Source organism: Stegostoma tigrinum, chromosome 19 (assembly GCF_030684315.1).
Source record: "Stegostoma tigrinum isolate sSteTig4 chromosome 19, sSteTig4.hap1, whole genome shotgun sequence".
Taxonomy (NCBI): Eukaryota; Metazoa; Chordata; class Chondrichthyes; order Orectolobiformes; family Stegostomatidae; genus Stegostoma; species Stegostoma tigrinum.
This window is the reverse complement of record NC_081372.1, coordinates 12,387,203-12,403,038: the sequence shown is the minus strand read 5'-3', so window position 1 is coordinate 12,403,038 and position 15,836 is coordinate 12,387,203. Positions and strand designations below refer to the sequence as shown.

At 49.3% G+C, this 15,836-nt stretch overlaps 1 protein-coding gene across 4 annotated transcripts in view; it reads right to left on the bottom strand.

Annotated features, from left to right (window-relative positions):
* LOC125461638 (PHD finger protein 20-like) overlaps positions 1–15,489 on the bottom strand; it is a 69,106-nt gene extending 53,617 nt beyond the window's left edge. For all 4 annotated transcript variants that reach the window (XM_059652740.1, XM_048550588.2, XM_059652741.1 and 1 more), the window contains exons 1-2: positions 15,173–15,489; positions 2,250–2,351 (exon numbers count right to left, since the gene is read on the bottom strand). In XM_059652740.1, the coding sequence (XP_059508723.1) occupies positions 2,250–2,332 (83 nt within the window). In that variant the 5' untranslated portion in view covers positions 2,333–2,351; positions 15,173–15,489. The remainder of the gene's footprint in view (positions 1–2,249; positions 2,352–15,172) is intronic.
* Between the last annotated feature and the right edge of the window lie 347 nt (positions 15,490–15,836).

The following is a 15,836-nucleotide window of genomic DNA, read 5'->3' as shown; positions in this document are numbered from 1 at the left end:
ACAGGTCAAGGAGGTGGGATGAGGTTAGTAGGTAGGAGATGGAGGTGCGGCTTGGAGTGGGAGGAAGGGATGGGTGAGAGGAAGAACAGGTTAGGGAGGCAGAGACAGGTTGGACTGGTTTTGGGATGCAGTGGGTGGAGGGGAGGAGCTGGGCTGGTTGTGTGGTGCAGTGGGGGGAGGGGACGAACTGGGCTGGTTTTGGGATGCGGTGGGGGAAGGGGAGATTTTGAAGCTGGTGAAGTCCACATTGATACCATTGGGCTGCAGGGTTCCCAAGCGGAATAGGAGTTGCTGTTCCTGCAAACTTCGGGTGGCATCATTGTGGCACTGCAGGAGGCCCACGATGGAGGGGGAGTGGAAATGGTTTGCGACTGGGAGGAGCACTCTCTCCTCCCTGTTTCTCACTTGTTGACCAAATGTCGTGTTCTGCAGACCATGTTAGTAGAGGTTCACCCAGCAGATTGCTGAGAGGCAAGGGTCATCTTACTGGGAAAGGTTGCGCAGTTTGGTCCCATACTCATAAGGGATTAGAAGGATGACTGGCAATCCTATAGAAACGTACAAAGATTCTGAGGGAGATAAACAGGGTGGATGCTGCCATGATGTTCCCTCTCACGACAAAGGCAAGAGTCAGGGGCTGCAGTTTAAAGATGAAGGAGATTCTTACTTAATGCAGAATTGAGGAGGAATTTCTTCTCCCATAGAATTACTAGTGTTTGGGATTTTCTCCCACAGCGATCAGTGGAGGCCAGGACACTAATTCAACCTTGAACATATTCAGGCAGATTTTTGACTGACAAGGTTTACGGGGGACAGACAGGACGGTGACCACAACCAGATCAGCCAAGATCTTTGTAAATTGTGGGCTGAACGGCCTACTCCTGCTCTTGTTTCTTATGAGCTCTGGGGTTGAACTTTTGACCAGAAACAAACAGTCAGCCCAAACAATGGCCTTTCAGCCCATCAAAGTCATACCAGTCAAAAACAGCCACCTGACGATTCTAAGCCCGTTTTTCAGCGCTTGGACCATTGTCTTGCATGCACTGCCATCACAAGTGCAAATCTCAAAACAACAAACATTGTCTTCACCAGCACCTTAAGGACTGGTGCTCTCCATAAACCGGCAAAAACTATATACCTCAAATACTGGACATTCACTTCTTAATCGCAGTGTCTGAGAAATCATTCGGGGTGCGAGCGAGAAGGCTCTCTGCTGATAAGTTTTACTTCAGGCAAAAGTGCATTATTACTAAAGTGATATAAACTGTAAATAAAGTGGAATAGTCATGCGCATATCCCCCTGCATTACATTTCTACCCCTTAGTGTGTGTTTTTACATTAATTATGTGGACCTCTTGATCAACTGGATTATTTAACCAACTGGCACATTCCAGATCCCATAGGTGCCGACTAATAAAAACTTTACTGTACTCCTTAAATGTTCTGAGAGTTTCTGCCTCCACCACCTTAATAGGCCGAGAGATCCATATTGCCAACACCTTCTGCGTGAAAAAGCGTTTCCTCACATCTCCTCTGAACCTTCTGCCCCTTATGTCAACTCTACTTCTACCTGGTCAATGATCCCTCCAGCCACAGGGGATGAAAGTTTCTTCCTGTCTGACCAGTTCAGCAGCAAAGAGAACCCGTGCAGTTGGTGAATTCACAGGCCTAATGACAAGAATTGTGAACATTTCTCTCCTCCATTCTCTCTCCTTTTTTCAATCCACTAAGATCCTGCTCCTGCTCAGGGCAAGGCCACAGGATGGAACAAGGGATGTTCCTGTTGCTGCAAAAACAGAAATTGCTGGAAAAGCTCAGCAGGTCTGGCAGCATCTGTGGAGAGAAATCACAGTTAATGTTCCAGGTCCAGTGACCCTTCCTCAGAACAGTTTCTACACGAGAACCTATGACAAAAAAGGTCAAAGTCTCAGGATAAGGCGCGAACATTAGGACGGAGATGCAGAAGCATTTCTTCACTTGAGATGTTCATGAATCTGTGAAGTTCCCCTGTAGGCCCTCCACAGGCATCGCTCCATTACTGCTGCATTCCCACCACCTCAGTCCCTACAGTTCTTCATCTCTCACAACCACAAATCTGAGGCTGGTCAACTACAATTCTCAATGTTCAAAAGAAAGAAAGCACCAATTAAAGAGAGGGGAAAGCCAGCAGAAGCACATTGGACCGAGCAACCTCCTCAACCTTTACACAGACCATCAAACAAACATGCACCATCCAATGAAGCACTTACCATTTCTTCAGTCTATCGCGTGCTTCAAGCCTGGCTCCCACCTCAAAAGTGATACCACGTCTGCTTGGAGGTTTCTTGGACATCTTCAACACACTTCAGGCTCTGTGCAAAAAGGACGAATGCACGCATTGACTACATTTCCAGCAGGGATACAAAAATGCATCAACTGCTATGTTCCAGGAGAACATAAGGCATGAACAGGCATATCACAGGCAGGGTCTATTTCAAAGGGAAGCTCAATTAGAAGAAGGGGGAGCAGAATAGGTGGCAGGTTTAGCTGATGAGAGGTGAGAACATCACGGCAGGGTAACTTGTTGCTCAATGGGTAGTCCTTTTGCCTCGGTGTCAGAAGGTGAGAGGCTCAGGTCACTCTCCCCGAAGACTTGGGCGCAATGAAAGGTTAGGCTGAGACCTCCAGCGCAACACTGAAGGAATGCCAGTTGTCAAACAAGACAGGTTAAACTGAGGCCCCTTCTGTCCTCGCCAGTGCATGTTAAAGATCCCACAGAACTATTTCATCTATATAATCGATTTGGATGAGAATTTAGGAGACATGGTTAGCCCGTCTGCAGATGACACCAAAATTGGTGGTATAGTGCACTGTGAAGAAGGTTATCTAAGACTACAGAGAGATCTTGATCAATTGGGTCAATGAGCTAAGGAGTGGCAAATGGGGTTTCATTTGGATAAAAGCAAGGTATTGTATTTTTGTAAAACAAACAAGGGCAGGACTCACACAGTTATTGGTGGGCCCCTGGGAAATGTTGTAGAACACAGAGACCTAGGGGCTCTGGCATTAATTTTTAGAAATTTGCATCATGTGTAGGCAGGGTGGTTAAGAAGGCTTGCCTTCATCGCAAAGTTTGAAAGGGTATGGGCCAAGCGCAGGCAAGTGGGAATAATTTAGTCAGGGAGTATAGTTGGCATGGACTGGTTGGACCGAAGGGTCTGTTTTGGTGCTGTACAGCTCAATGACACAAAGAGCAGAGGTATCCTCCTGAGTGTTCTACCCAACAGTTATCCCACAACCAACATCACTAAAACAAATGACCTACTTTATCACAGCATGGAGGCTTACTGTACACAAATCCTACACTGCAACAGTTGACTGTGTGGCTGTAAAAGTGCTTTGGAATTTCCCCAAGGACAATGGAAGGCACTTTATAAAATCTGGTCTGTTTCTTTCACTAAAAAGTTATCTATTTCTTATCGTAGTTTGTGTTAGCTCAAGTCATGCCAGGCTGGAGTTGCCTGTTTGGGTCACATGGTGGAATCCAAGGGAATTCCTGGGAAATTTAAAATTCAGACTGGAATGATCACGTGTGTGTGTGGGTGTAGAGACCTCCAAAAAAAAAGTCCCTTAGAGTCTGAGAGTTGGGACAGATCTGACTCACTTTGGCTTAATAGTTACCCCAGGGAACGTTACGAGGATAAGTAACCTATTCTAACTCAGGGTCAGAATACTGGCTCTCTGGTAAACCACTGTAGAACAAAGTCAACTCCCCTCAGGTCTACATTAGTGATGGTAAGCATCAGCAACTTATATCTCCATCCAGCAGTCGGAGTGCAGATAAGGATGGCAGTCAACGTGAATCAAAGAATCCCTATGGCATGGAAGCAGGTCATTCAGCCCGTCAAGTCCTCACCAACTCTTCAAACATCATCCCACCCTATCCCCAACAACGTGCAAACTCCACACAGACAATAGTTTGAGGATGGAATCGAACCTGGTCCCTGGCACTGAGGGGCAGCAGTGCTAACCACAGAGCCACAGTGGGGCTCTATCAAACTTGAGGTGTTTAGAGTGCTGTTCTGCCTGGAGAGGAGAAAATTGAGAGATGATTTGACAGATGTGCTCAAAATCGTAATGGGTGAGAATGGAATGGGGGTGGGAACCTTACCAATTGATAGAAGGATCAAGAATAAGGAGCCACAGATTTAGGGTAATTGGCAAATGGAGCAACAGTGCCACAAGGAGATATGTTTTTCTTGCACTGAGTGACCAGGAATGCACCAGCAGGGTGCGGTGGAAGTAGATTCGTTTGAGAGAGAATTGGGTTTTTTTCTGAAAAGGAAGCATGTGTAACATTCCAGGAGAAGGCAGCAGAATGGCTTCAAGTGAATTACTCCTTCAGAGAGCCAGCACAGGCATGATGGGCTGAATCTCCGCCTCCTGTTCTCTCACAGTGTGTGTCATGTGCTCGAGGAAGAGAGGAGGTTAGTTCAAGGATTTGAGATCAGGCTAAGTTATTTTCAGACTGGAGTGGGTGGTGACAGATGAGTGTGGAAAACAGTTTTTTGATCTGACAGCATTTTCTTTTCCACTGCCGGACTGCATCAGTAATTTCCTTTATCTCGTGGGCCAGCATTACTACCCTTTCCTGTGCTTTGGAGACTCGCTTCCAAGAAGCAGTAACCCAGTCGACTAAATTTGAGTCTCGCAGACCGTTTTGTAGAGTTACAACTTGAAAGTATAGCACAATTTGGATCCCACATGATACTGTGCACTTACTTCTCATGGTTAGGCTACACTTGGGAGGTCTGCACGCAGTTCTGGTCCGTGGACTGCAAATTAGGAAATGATAACAATTGCAAAGAAAATCCTAAAAGCTGAGAGGCTGCAACTTTTCACAAACGACTGAATGGTCTGAGGCTCCTTTCCCCACAAAAAGCAGAAATGTGAATGATTAACAGGCTTTAAAATTAAGAAGGGAATAGCTAAGTTCGATGTAGAGAGGGTGTTTCTCGGTGGTAGGAGTAGGGGTCACAATTACCTTTATTTATGACTGCCAGGCTGCAAGAAAATGTCTTTACACAAAGAACAGTTAAAAATTGCTGCTGAACAGAGCAGGAGGAAAATTTTACAGGTACATTGCAAATGCAGATATAAGAGGCTGAATGGCCTTTTTCTGTGCTGTAATGATTCTATACATTTGACAAGGAAGCTCCACAAGCGTCTGTAGGAGAAAAGAATAGAAAATGCTGATAGATCACGTGGAACATAAACAGCAGTACAGGCCAAGGGGGAAAACTGGACAGTCTCCATGCTGTACTTTCATGTTGCAACTCCACAAAACAGACTCAAACTTAGTCGAGAGGAACTGCAGATGCTGGAGAATCTGAGGTAACTAAACGTAGGGCTGGATGAACACAGCAGGCCAAGCAGCATCAGAGGAGCACAAAGGCTGACGTTTTGGGCCTAGTCCCTTCTTCAGAAATGAATTTCAGAAATCATTTTCTGAAGAAGTGTCTAGGCCCGAAATGTCAGCGTTCCTGCTCCTCTGATGCTGCTTGGCCTGCTGTGCTCATCGAGCCCTACATCTCAAACTTGGTCGCATGGGTTACTGCTGACTCAGGTACAGCAGTATACAGCTCTCTGGCAGTCAAACGTGCATCGTTTCCACTTACACATGCAGCAATGTTAGGGATATTATTAAGCATGTTCAGCACTGAAAGAGAGCGTGACTACCATGTTCAGGGTAGGCCAAGGTTCACTGAATCTTTCAACCCGAGAGCGTGGATTGGTCAAATGGTCTGTTTCAAGTCTGCACCAACCCTCCGAAGACCATTCCACCCAGAACCACCTCCCTACCCTATTCCTGTAACCCTGCATTTCCCACAGCTAATCCACCCCAGCCTGCACATCTCTGGGCTGTGGGAGGAAACTGGAGCATCCAGAGGAAACTCACGCAGACACGGGGAAAATGCGTAAACCCCGCACAGACAGTCGCCTGAGGGTGGAATCGAACCTGGGTCCCTGGCACTGTGAGGCAGCAGCGCTAACCACCGAGCCACTGTTGACTTGAGAAACCCGAAACTGAATTAAGTAAACCTTTATATCAGAATGGACAGTTAATTTACTTAACACAATGACTTGCATTTACATAGCACCTTCAATGTGGTACAACATTGCAAGGTACTTCACAAGGTCCTTTCAGGTAGAATTTGACTCTGAGCCTGAAAAGGAGCTGGGCAGCTAAAACCTGCACCAAAGACAGATGAGGTCTTCAGTAACTCAACAGGGCGATGATTTAGGGTGCGGTAACAGTTGTCTCAATGACAGAGGGGAAGCCTGCCTCTTGGTGCCAGTAGCTTTGAAGCCACAGTTTAATCCTTTCCAAATTGCTGGAGGCCTCATACCACTCAGAACAATCTCTGTGGAGTATCACTGGATAAACGGTCAAACCCTTGGGCTGGGTACACTCCAACAGCCTGACAAAATACAAAAATCCATCTAAATTCCTGAATAGAAATCTTAGTTCAGTTCTATCACTGAGAGCTGGGAAGAACAGAATCTCTGGCAGATACCAACCTTTTGAGGTTTGCTCTCCCAGCCTCTGATGTCCCCTCATGAGGTGACTGTTCTGGAATTACTATCTCACATTCACTGATTCACTAAAGCCCGAGTGACAAACAGCATGCTTCACTTTGCACATCGTCAAAAGCACAAGGACGCAAACTCATTCCTGGGTATCCAATGTAAGCTTCCAGTAAGCGTGTGAGCGACAGAATGGTAATGGCTATGCACTGAGTGGACATCATCCATGCCAACTGCTGAGCAGATGAAGAAATGCAGAACCTGGCTGCATATTTCAGCGGCAGTGAGTAATGCCCTAGTGATTGGTGAGCAACATGCTCCACCACGATTCAGTGTTTACATCAAACTCCCTTACCTAAGCGCTTTTGTTTCATCAACACTCAGACTGGTTCAAAAAAAACCCGAAAGAGCTGTGGATGCTGGAAATTTGAAACCAAAACAGAAAGTGCCGAAAAATCTCAACAGGGTCCGGCAGAGTCTGTGTGGAGAGGAATCAGAGTTAATGTTTCGCGTCCAGTCAGAATGGACTGGTCCGCTGCTCTCCCCAGCTACTTGCCCTCTCTAAGCTCCAGCTCATCTTTTTTTCTGTGTGTCCACGGGATGGGGACACTGCTGGTTGGATCATCGTTTATCGCATACTCCGTGGCCTTGAGCCACTTACTTCAACCACTGCATTCCTTACAGGACAGGCACCTTCGGAGCGGTGCCAGGGAGGGAGTTACACGATTCTGATCCAGCAACAATGAAGGCACACAATACAGTTCCAAGACAGGGTAGGAGGGGATCTTGTAAGCTACATGACTTCTGCCCTTAAGAACCAAAAGAACTGCGAATGCTGTAAATCAGGAACAAAAACAAAGTTGTTGGAAAAGCTCAGCAGGTCTGGCAGCATCTGTGAAGGAGAAAACAGAGGTAACGTTTCGGGTCCGGTGACCCTTGCTCAGAAACGTTAACTCTGTTTTTTCCTCCACAGATGCTGCCAGACGTGCTGAGCTTTTCCAGCAACTTTGTTTCTGTTCCTGACTTCTGCCCTTGACCCTCCGGCTGGGAGAGGTCGCCGATTTTGGCGGGGGAGGGGGGTGGTGGTGTTGAAGGAAGCCAAGTGAGGTGACACACTGCACCTTGAAGGTATGTACCATTCCAAACTCCATTGCCCCGGGTCTTAACTTACACAGGTCCTGTTCCCCCCACTATCCCTGGGCTCACTGACTGACATCAACTCCCAGGTTATGGAATTTAAAATTCTCAGCCTCCTGTTCAAACTCCTCTCCAGCTCTCATCTCCCATAGTCTCTCCGCCACCTCTTACGAACTCCGCATCACTTCAATCCTAATCTCTGGTGGATTTCCTGTTGGCTTCACCAAACGCCCCTGGGTGTCCAGGCCCTAAATGAAAAAATTCACTCCGCTCTACAAATCCGCTTAGCCTCCCGTGAGACTTCCCAATATCTCCTTTTCTAACTCAAAGAAAAATTCTGTCAAAAATGTTCCTGTCAAGGGTTTTACAAAGCTTTTTTTTTCAAAACAGAGCTATACAAATGCAAGTGATAATGGGAACTGCAGATGCTGGAGAATCCAAGATAATAAAATGTGAGGCTGGATGAACACAGCAGGCCCAGCAGCATCTCAGGAGCACAAAAGCTGACGTCTCAGGCCTCGACCCTTCATCAGGATGAAGGGTCTAGGCCTGAAACGTCAGCTTTTGTGCTCCTGAGATGCTGCTTGGCCTGCTGTGTTCATCCAGCTCCACACTTTGTTATCTATACAAATGCAAGTCATCGTTGTTACACAAGGCAAAGCATCACAACGCAATAAGCAATTTTATACATTCCACAGTCGACTGAGTAACAGGATGCCTTCAGGGAACACAGTAACTGCAAACACCTTACACTCAAGGTGGGATCAGATGGTATACATTAAACAAACTGAAGAATGACCTTCAGCTCTAGCCTACTTCATCACACCCGCAAAATGCCTCGAAGCACCAGCCCACGGGGGTTGGCACAAATATCACCCCATCCAGGTGCTACACTACCGCAAGCACACCTCATCCAACACCACACTCCTTGCAAATGGTCACAAATGCCCCTACCTTTCTCTCCAGGAGGTGAGAACTGGTAAATGAAGGTAAAGTCAACAAAGCCTACTAGACGTACGGCTGCTCCCTCATTACAGAGCGGCGACTGGTGGTGGTTTAACCTGAGAGTCACCACGCCTCAGGCGAGGGGAGAGCCCTTCACCGTAACCTCAGTCGGTGCAGGAACTGAATGCATGCTGTTGGCATCACTCTGCACTGCAAACCAGCTGTCCAGCCAACTGAACTAACCAACTCCCCACCCACCCCCCCCAATAATTTTTTTCTTTATTCATGAACAGGATGAAGGCGTCACTGGCCAGGCAGCACTTATTACCCATCCCTAATTGCCCAGGGGGCAGTTCGGAGTCAACCACATTGCTGTGGATCTGGAGTCACATGTAGGGCAGACCAGATAAGGACGGCAGTGATAATGGGAACTGCAGATGCTGGAGAACCCAAGATAATAAAATGTGAGGCTGGATGAACACAGCAGGCCCAGCAGCATCTCAGGAGCACAAAAAGAGGAGCTCCTCTCTGATGAAGGGTCTAGGCCCGAAACGTCAGCTTTTGTGCTCCTGAGATGCTGCTTGGCCTGCTATGTTCATTCAGCTCCACACTTTGTTATCTCAGATAAGGACGACAGTTTCCTTCCTGAAAGGATGTTAGTGACCCAAATGGGTTTTCTGACAATCAACAATGGATTCACGGTCAATATTAGACTCTTAATTCCAGATATTTATTGAAGTCAAATTCCACCATCTGCCGTGGCAGGATTCGCACCCGGGTCCCCAGGACATTACCTGGGTCCCTGGGTTAATAGATAACAATATCCTGGGGACCCGGGTTCGAATCCTGCCACAGCAGATGGTGGAATTTGACTTCAAAAAATATCTGGAATTAAGAGTCTAATATTGACCGTGAATCCATTGTTGATTGTCAGAAAACCCATTTGGGTCACTAACATCCTTTCAGGAAGGAAACTGTCGTCCTTATCTGAGATAACAAAGTGTGGAGCTGAATGAACATAGCAGGCCAAGCAGCATTTCAGGAGCACAAAAGCTGACGTTTCGGGCCTAGACCCTTCATCAGAGAGGAGCTCCTCTTTTTGTGCTCCTGAGATGCTGCTGGGCCTGCTGTGTTCATCCAGCTCTACACTTTGTTATCTTGGATTCTCCAGCATCTGCAGTTCCCATTATCCCTGGATTAATAGTCCAACTTTAATACCACTAGGCCATTACCTCCCCAGTAATGCTATTTTACTGTAGTATGCAAGCTCCTTTCTGGGCAACCCATCTCTGGTATGTTTTCCAGAATGTTATTACTCACCTAGCAGTCAGTACATCACCTACACCAGTATGGGTGCACATGAACAGGCAGACATGAAACTAGCAAAGCCCATTCAGCCTGCTCTACTATTTGAAAAGATCAGGCTGACCTGATTTTAACCTCAATTCTACATTCTTGCATACCCCTGATAAATCTTTCAACCCCCTTGGTAATGAAGGATCTACCAACATGTGCCTTAAAATGATTTAAAGTGTGCGCCAGAACCCTGGTTGATTTTTCTGGTTGCTACCTTAGAGAAGCCACGGTCAGAAAGAAATATCGCACCTGCTCATGCAAATGGGGTTCCGGCAGGGGAGCGGCACAGGGATACTGGAGGGGGGCATGTAGGTTGGGGGTGGGGGTGCAGAAGAGCCAATCTCAATGAGGCTGCAGATCACATTGTCACTGAGCACTGGGATGTCACGTTCTCTGTCCCGAGGTATTTTTGGGTCATTAGAAACATGGATGGGCTTACTGCCCTGGTTACCGAGTGGCGCGCTCCCTGGACGAAATTACTCGGTAGGGATCAGGAACTCAGAGTGAAAACTGCAGCTGTTCCGCTCTTCCACACTCATCTGGTTAAACACATGTTCAAATAGCACTGACTCACTCCCAGATTCACAACCAGCAGGAAGCAAGTGGTTACACAACACAGCTCAACCCATACCCTGACAAATCCATGGAGAGTCTCCAAACATACATGTTATGGTGACATACAGACTCAAAGAAAGTGGTAGGATTACAATTTGAGGTCCCGGATTGGGACCAAAGATTCTGAGCGATTTGGACAAGGAGGTACCTCTCAAATCACTGGAGAAGTCCCACCAGCCAAGTCTGGTGTCACAGGGGATAGCCAACAGCAGTTGCCTCCATTCAAGCCCAATTGCCCTACATGCAGAGATTCATACAATCCCTACAACGTGGAAGCAGGCCACTCGGCCCATCAAGTCCACACCAACCCTCCAAAGAGCATCCCACCCAGACCCAAACCCCCACCCTAGCCTTGTAACCCTGCAGTTCCCATGGCTAACCCACCTAGCCTGCACATCCCTGAACACTAAGGGGCATTTTAGCATGGCCACTCCATTTGACTGGCACATCTCTGGACTGCTGGAGGAAACCTACACAGACACGAGGAGAATGTGCAAACTCCACCCAGTCACCGAAGGCTGGAATCGAACCCGGGTCCCTAGCACCGTGAGGCAGTGATGCTAACCACTGAGCCACCATGCCGCCCCTTCACAGGATAATTGTTCCAAACCGGCCCCATTGGACTGGGCATGCTCACGTGCCAGATACCTGTGCCAATTAACAAAACCTCGAGTCACATCAGGAGACTCCCAGGACGTCAGTGAGCACTTTGAGGGACATCCTCAATCATCCCAGAAGAGGATGAATATCCACACTGACTGACTCAAGGGAAAACCCAAGTTGTGACCGAGCAAGGTAGACCAGGCTTGTTCAGGAAGGCAGCAAACACACATTGGGAATGTGCGGAGGCACAAGCTGTTGAGGAGAGCACGCAAACCTCCAAACAACCCTCCCCTACCCAACCCTCGAGGCACCATCTCCTGCAATCAACCCACCAAAACATAGCAGACACAAGGTCACCCTTAACAGGGCAGCCCAACTAAGATAATAAAACGTGAGGCTGGATGAACACAGCAGGCCAAGCAGCATCTCAGGAGCACAACTAAGAATACACCGCTGTGGAGGGGTCTTCATCCCCAGGGGAGATGTATCCACACACAGTGGGAGAGGCTTGCATTGCCTCTATGCTACAATCTGATGAAAACAGCAAAACACAACCTAAGAATCTACCATTAACTGACATTTCTCCATATAGTAGTCCTTTGCTTAATTAGTATTGCTGAGTGGGGCTGGTGAGATGGACTGGGGATTTTTTTGGGGTGGGCAGGGGGACCAAACGAATACATAACAAAAGAAGATGACATCAGCTTCATCATGCTCACTGCCTGCTATCTAACCGGTCCCTCTGCCCTGCAAATATCTTGCCCTTTAAGTATCAGCAAGTTCCTCCCCTGAAGCAATCAGGAAGAGAAAACATTTCCTCCACACAATGAACAAAAAAAGATTCATGATAGTAAAGATATTTCACATACTCAAGGATTATGTCAAGGTCTTGCTGAGGGGACAGAGGTTTACCAGAATGATATCAGTTATGGGAAGAGAGTGAGGGAGCTGAGGCCAAGGACAGAAAGTTAAAACCTTTACTTGAGCAAAATTATTTACAATCAAAGAAAGAGGAGCTGTTCAGGCAGTAAACAGAGGTCACAGATTTAAGGTGATTTGCAAAAGGACAAGTAGAAGTGACGAAGTAAGCTTTTTTTCTACCACCAAGTTTTGACAATTTGTGACACACACAGCCTGTACCACGGAAAAGGGAACTGGATAAATACACTTCTCAGAGAAAGTTACAGCTGGGGAGATAGAGAACTGAATAAACACTTGGGGTGAAAGTACTCCCAAGGTTACTGGAAAAGCGGGAGAACGGAGGGGTGGTGTGCTTAAAAGGACGGCCTGACCCCAAAGATATGGAGAGCTAAGTGGCCCGTCTGTGAAGTGCAGCGTCCCATTAATATACAATGGGATGGGGCTGACAGCCTCTTTAACTGGAGGAGGAGCTTGGCACAGCAGGGCAAGGAAGAAGACATGGTTGGTCATGTCTTATAAATTCTAATGTGGAGACAGAGGGATATCGGGGGCTGCACGCATGGGAAGGTGTGGGGTTTGCGGTGGGATGGCAAGGGAGCACTTAGCATGGGTTTGGGGGGCTGTGTTAGTGTGTGGCTTTGGTGGGGGGGTTGGTTTCAGGGGCTGGGAGCAGGGTTGGGTGGGGGTTGTTGGAGGGTGATTAGGAAGGGGAGGATGTAGATATGGAGGTGTTGGGAGGGGGTGGTTTGGGGAAGGGAGGGGTGTGAGTTGGGCGGGGGAGAAGATGGGTAGGGAGAGGAGATGGGGGGTTTGTGGACAGGGTTGGGCGGGAAGAAGGAGCATGGTGTGGGAGGTGGTGCATTTGTTTGGGGGATGGGTATGAGGTGGGTGGTTGACGAGGTGCACATACCGGGATGGTCCTAGTAGGGTTAGGGTTAGGGAGAAGGAATGGTTACGGGAGGAGAGGCTCTTGGTTGGGGAGTGGGTGTGGGGGTTTGAGAGGTGGGTGATTGTTGGGGTGTGTTGCAAGGTGTGTAGTTCTGGGGGAGTGGCGAGGCAGGGTGCAATCGGCAGGTAGGGCGGGGAAGTGTGGGTTGGAGGTGCGAGGTTGGTGGGTTGAGGGAGTTAGTTAGGGGGTGTTGTGGAGTGTGAATGGGTTGGATTGGGAGATTAATGGGAAGGTGGACTATGGGTTTGTGGGGGGTGGGACTTCAGGAGGGTCATTGGCTCTGTCGGTGTGAGGGACGGGTGATAATGTGTGCTTGTTTACTGGGGGGGGGAGAAGAGGTCGGTAATGTGGGTTTATTTACTGGGGCGAGGGGGAAGGCTTGGTAATGAGGGTTTATTTAATTGGGGTGGGGTGAGGCTCAGTAATGAGGGTTTATTTAAGGGGAGGAAGGCTCAGTAATGGGGGTTTATTTACCTAGGGTGGATCAATAATGAGGGCTTATTTTACAGGGGGGGTTTCAGTAATGAAGGTTTATTTACGGGGGGGGGGGAAGGGTCAGTAATGAGGGTTTATTTACCCGGGAATGAGGATTTATTTATCCAGGGTGGGTCAGTAATGAGGGTTTAATTTACCTGGGGGGGGGGGGGAGAAGCTCTGTAATGAGGGTTTATTTACCCAACAGGGGGTCAGTAATGAAGGTTTATTTACAGGGGTGGTTGGTAATGAGGGTTTATTTACCGGGGGTGGGGAGTTCGGTAATGAGGGTTTAGTTAGCGGGGGGGGGTGGGGAGTTCGGTAATAAGGGTTTATTTAGCGGGGGGGGGGGAGTTTGGTAATGAGGGTTCATTTACAGGAGGGGGGAAGGTCGGTAATGAGGGTTTATTTACAGGGGGGGAGTCAATAACGAGGGTTTATTTACGGGGGGGGAAGGTCGGTAATGAGGGTTTATTTAGCCGGGGGGGGGGGGGAAGGTCGGTAATGAGGGTTTATTTAGCCGGGGGGGGCGGGGAGTTCGGTAATGAGGGTTTATTTAGCCGGCGGGGGGGGGGGAAGTTTGGTAATGAGGGTTCATTTACAGGAGGGGGGGCAAGGTCGGTAATGAGGGTTTATTTACGGGGGGGGAGGGTCGGTAATGAGGGTTTATTTAGCCGGGGGGGGGGGGGAAGGTCGGTAATGAGGGTTTATTTAGCCGGGGGGGGCGGGGAGTTCGGTAATGAGGGTTTATTTAGCCGGCGGGGGGGGGGGGAAGTTTGGTAATGAGGGTTCATTTACAGGAGGGGGGGCAAGGTCGGTAATGAGGGTTTATTTACGGGGGGGGAGGGTCGGTAATGAGGGTTTATTTACGGGGGGGAGGGTCGGTAATGAGGGTTTATTTACGGGGGGGGAGGGTCGGTAATGAGGGTTTATTTACAGGGGGGGAGGGTCGGTAATGAGTGTTTATTTACGGGGGGGGGGAGGGTCGGTAATGAGGGTTTATTTACGGGGGGGGAGGGTCGGTAATGAGGGTTTATTTACAGGGGGGGAGGGTCGGTAATGAGGGTTTATTTACGGGGGGGGGGAGGGTCGGTAATGAGGGTTTATTTACCCGGGACAGGCCGGGGGGGGGGGGAGGGTCGGTAATGAGGGTTTATTTACCCGGGACAGGCCGGGGGGGGGGGGGGGTGTTGCAGCCCGGGTTCCCGCGCGCGGCGCTGATGTATCTCCTGGTTTGTGACGTTAATCGCTGACTCTCGTTGTATCATTGAGAGTGTAACAAACGGAGTCATCCAGCGATCATCAATCAATCACCGATCGATCAATCAATCAATGAGACATCGATCTGCCGAGGCCAGTTTTCCCAAACACCCCCCCCCCCCCCGAAAAGACTCCCTCCAAATCCCGGAGCAATTCCCCGCCGGTTCTGTCCGGGGGGGGGGGGGGGGCGGTGTGTGTGGTTTCCCCACCCCTCCAGGGAGGGGGTCCTGACTGCCCCGACCCCCCTCAGGGGAATGACCTTCCACCATCTCTCCCTGCACCCCCCCCCCCGGAAGGAAGGGGTGCTTAGAGAGGGGTGATAGTGACCCCCTTCCTCAGGCTTACCTCGCCGTGTCCATGCTGCCTCGAAGCTGTGACGACTCCTCTTTTTCTTATTTCACCTCCTGCTGCCGCTGGTTACAAACTCCAGAAAAAGATTAAAACCTGATTATTTCTCCCTCTCCGAGATCGGGTCCAAAACGCAGACCTCCGGCTCCGGCTGCATTCGCGGCGATGCAAAGCAAAGCGGTTTGCAAAGATCCCGAGGGACGGGGGTATTGGTGGGGGGCAGCGGCTGGCTTTTGGTTTTTGTTATTTTTCAGATTTGAAAACAACAACAACCCGGGCACAGACCCCGCGCCTCAACCGAACGCCGGGCTCCGCCAGCCCCGCCCGCTGGCTCTCATTGGCCGAGCCCGTCGGTCCGGAGCTCCCCATTGGTCGGGCGGCGCCGCCAGTCAATCTCATCGGGGTTGGGTGCACCCCGAAGGCGCTCGCGGGCACTGCCCTCCGCGCGGCCCGCGCCCCCGCTCCTTGTTCCCAAACCCGGGCACCGGCCCTTCGGCCCACCTTGCCTCTGCTAGCCCACCCTCCCCACAACGCCGGAACCGGCCGATTGCTTCACGCACGCGCGCGTCCCAGAACGTTGATAGAAGGAAATGGAGAGGGGTGCCATGTGCCGGAGAGGGACACGTGTCTTCATCAATATACGTGTGTTCATACCTACACA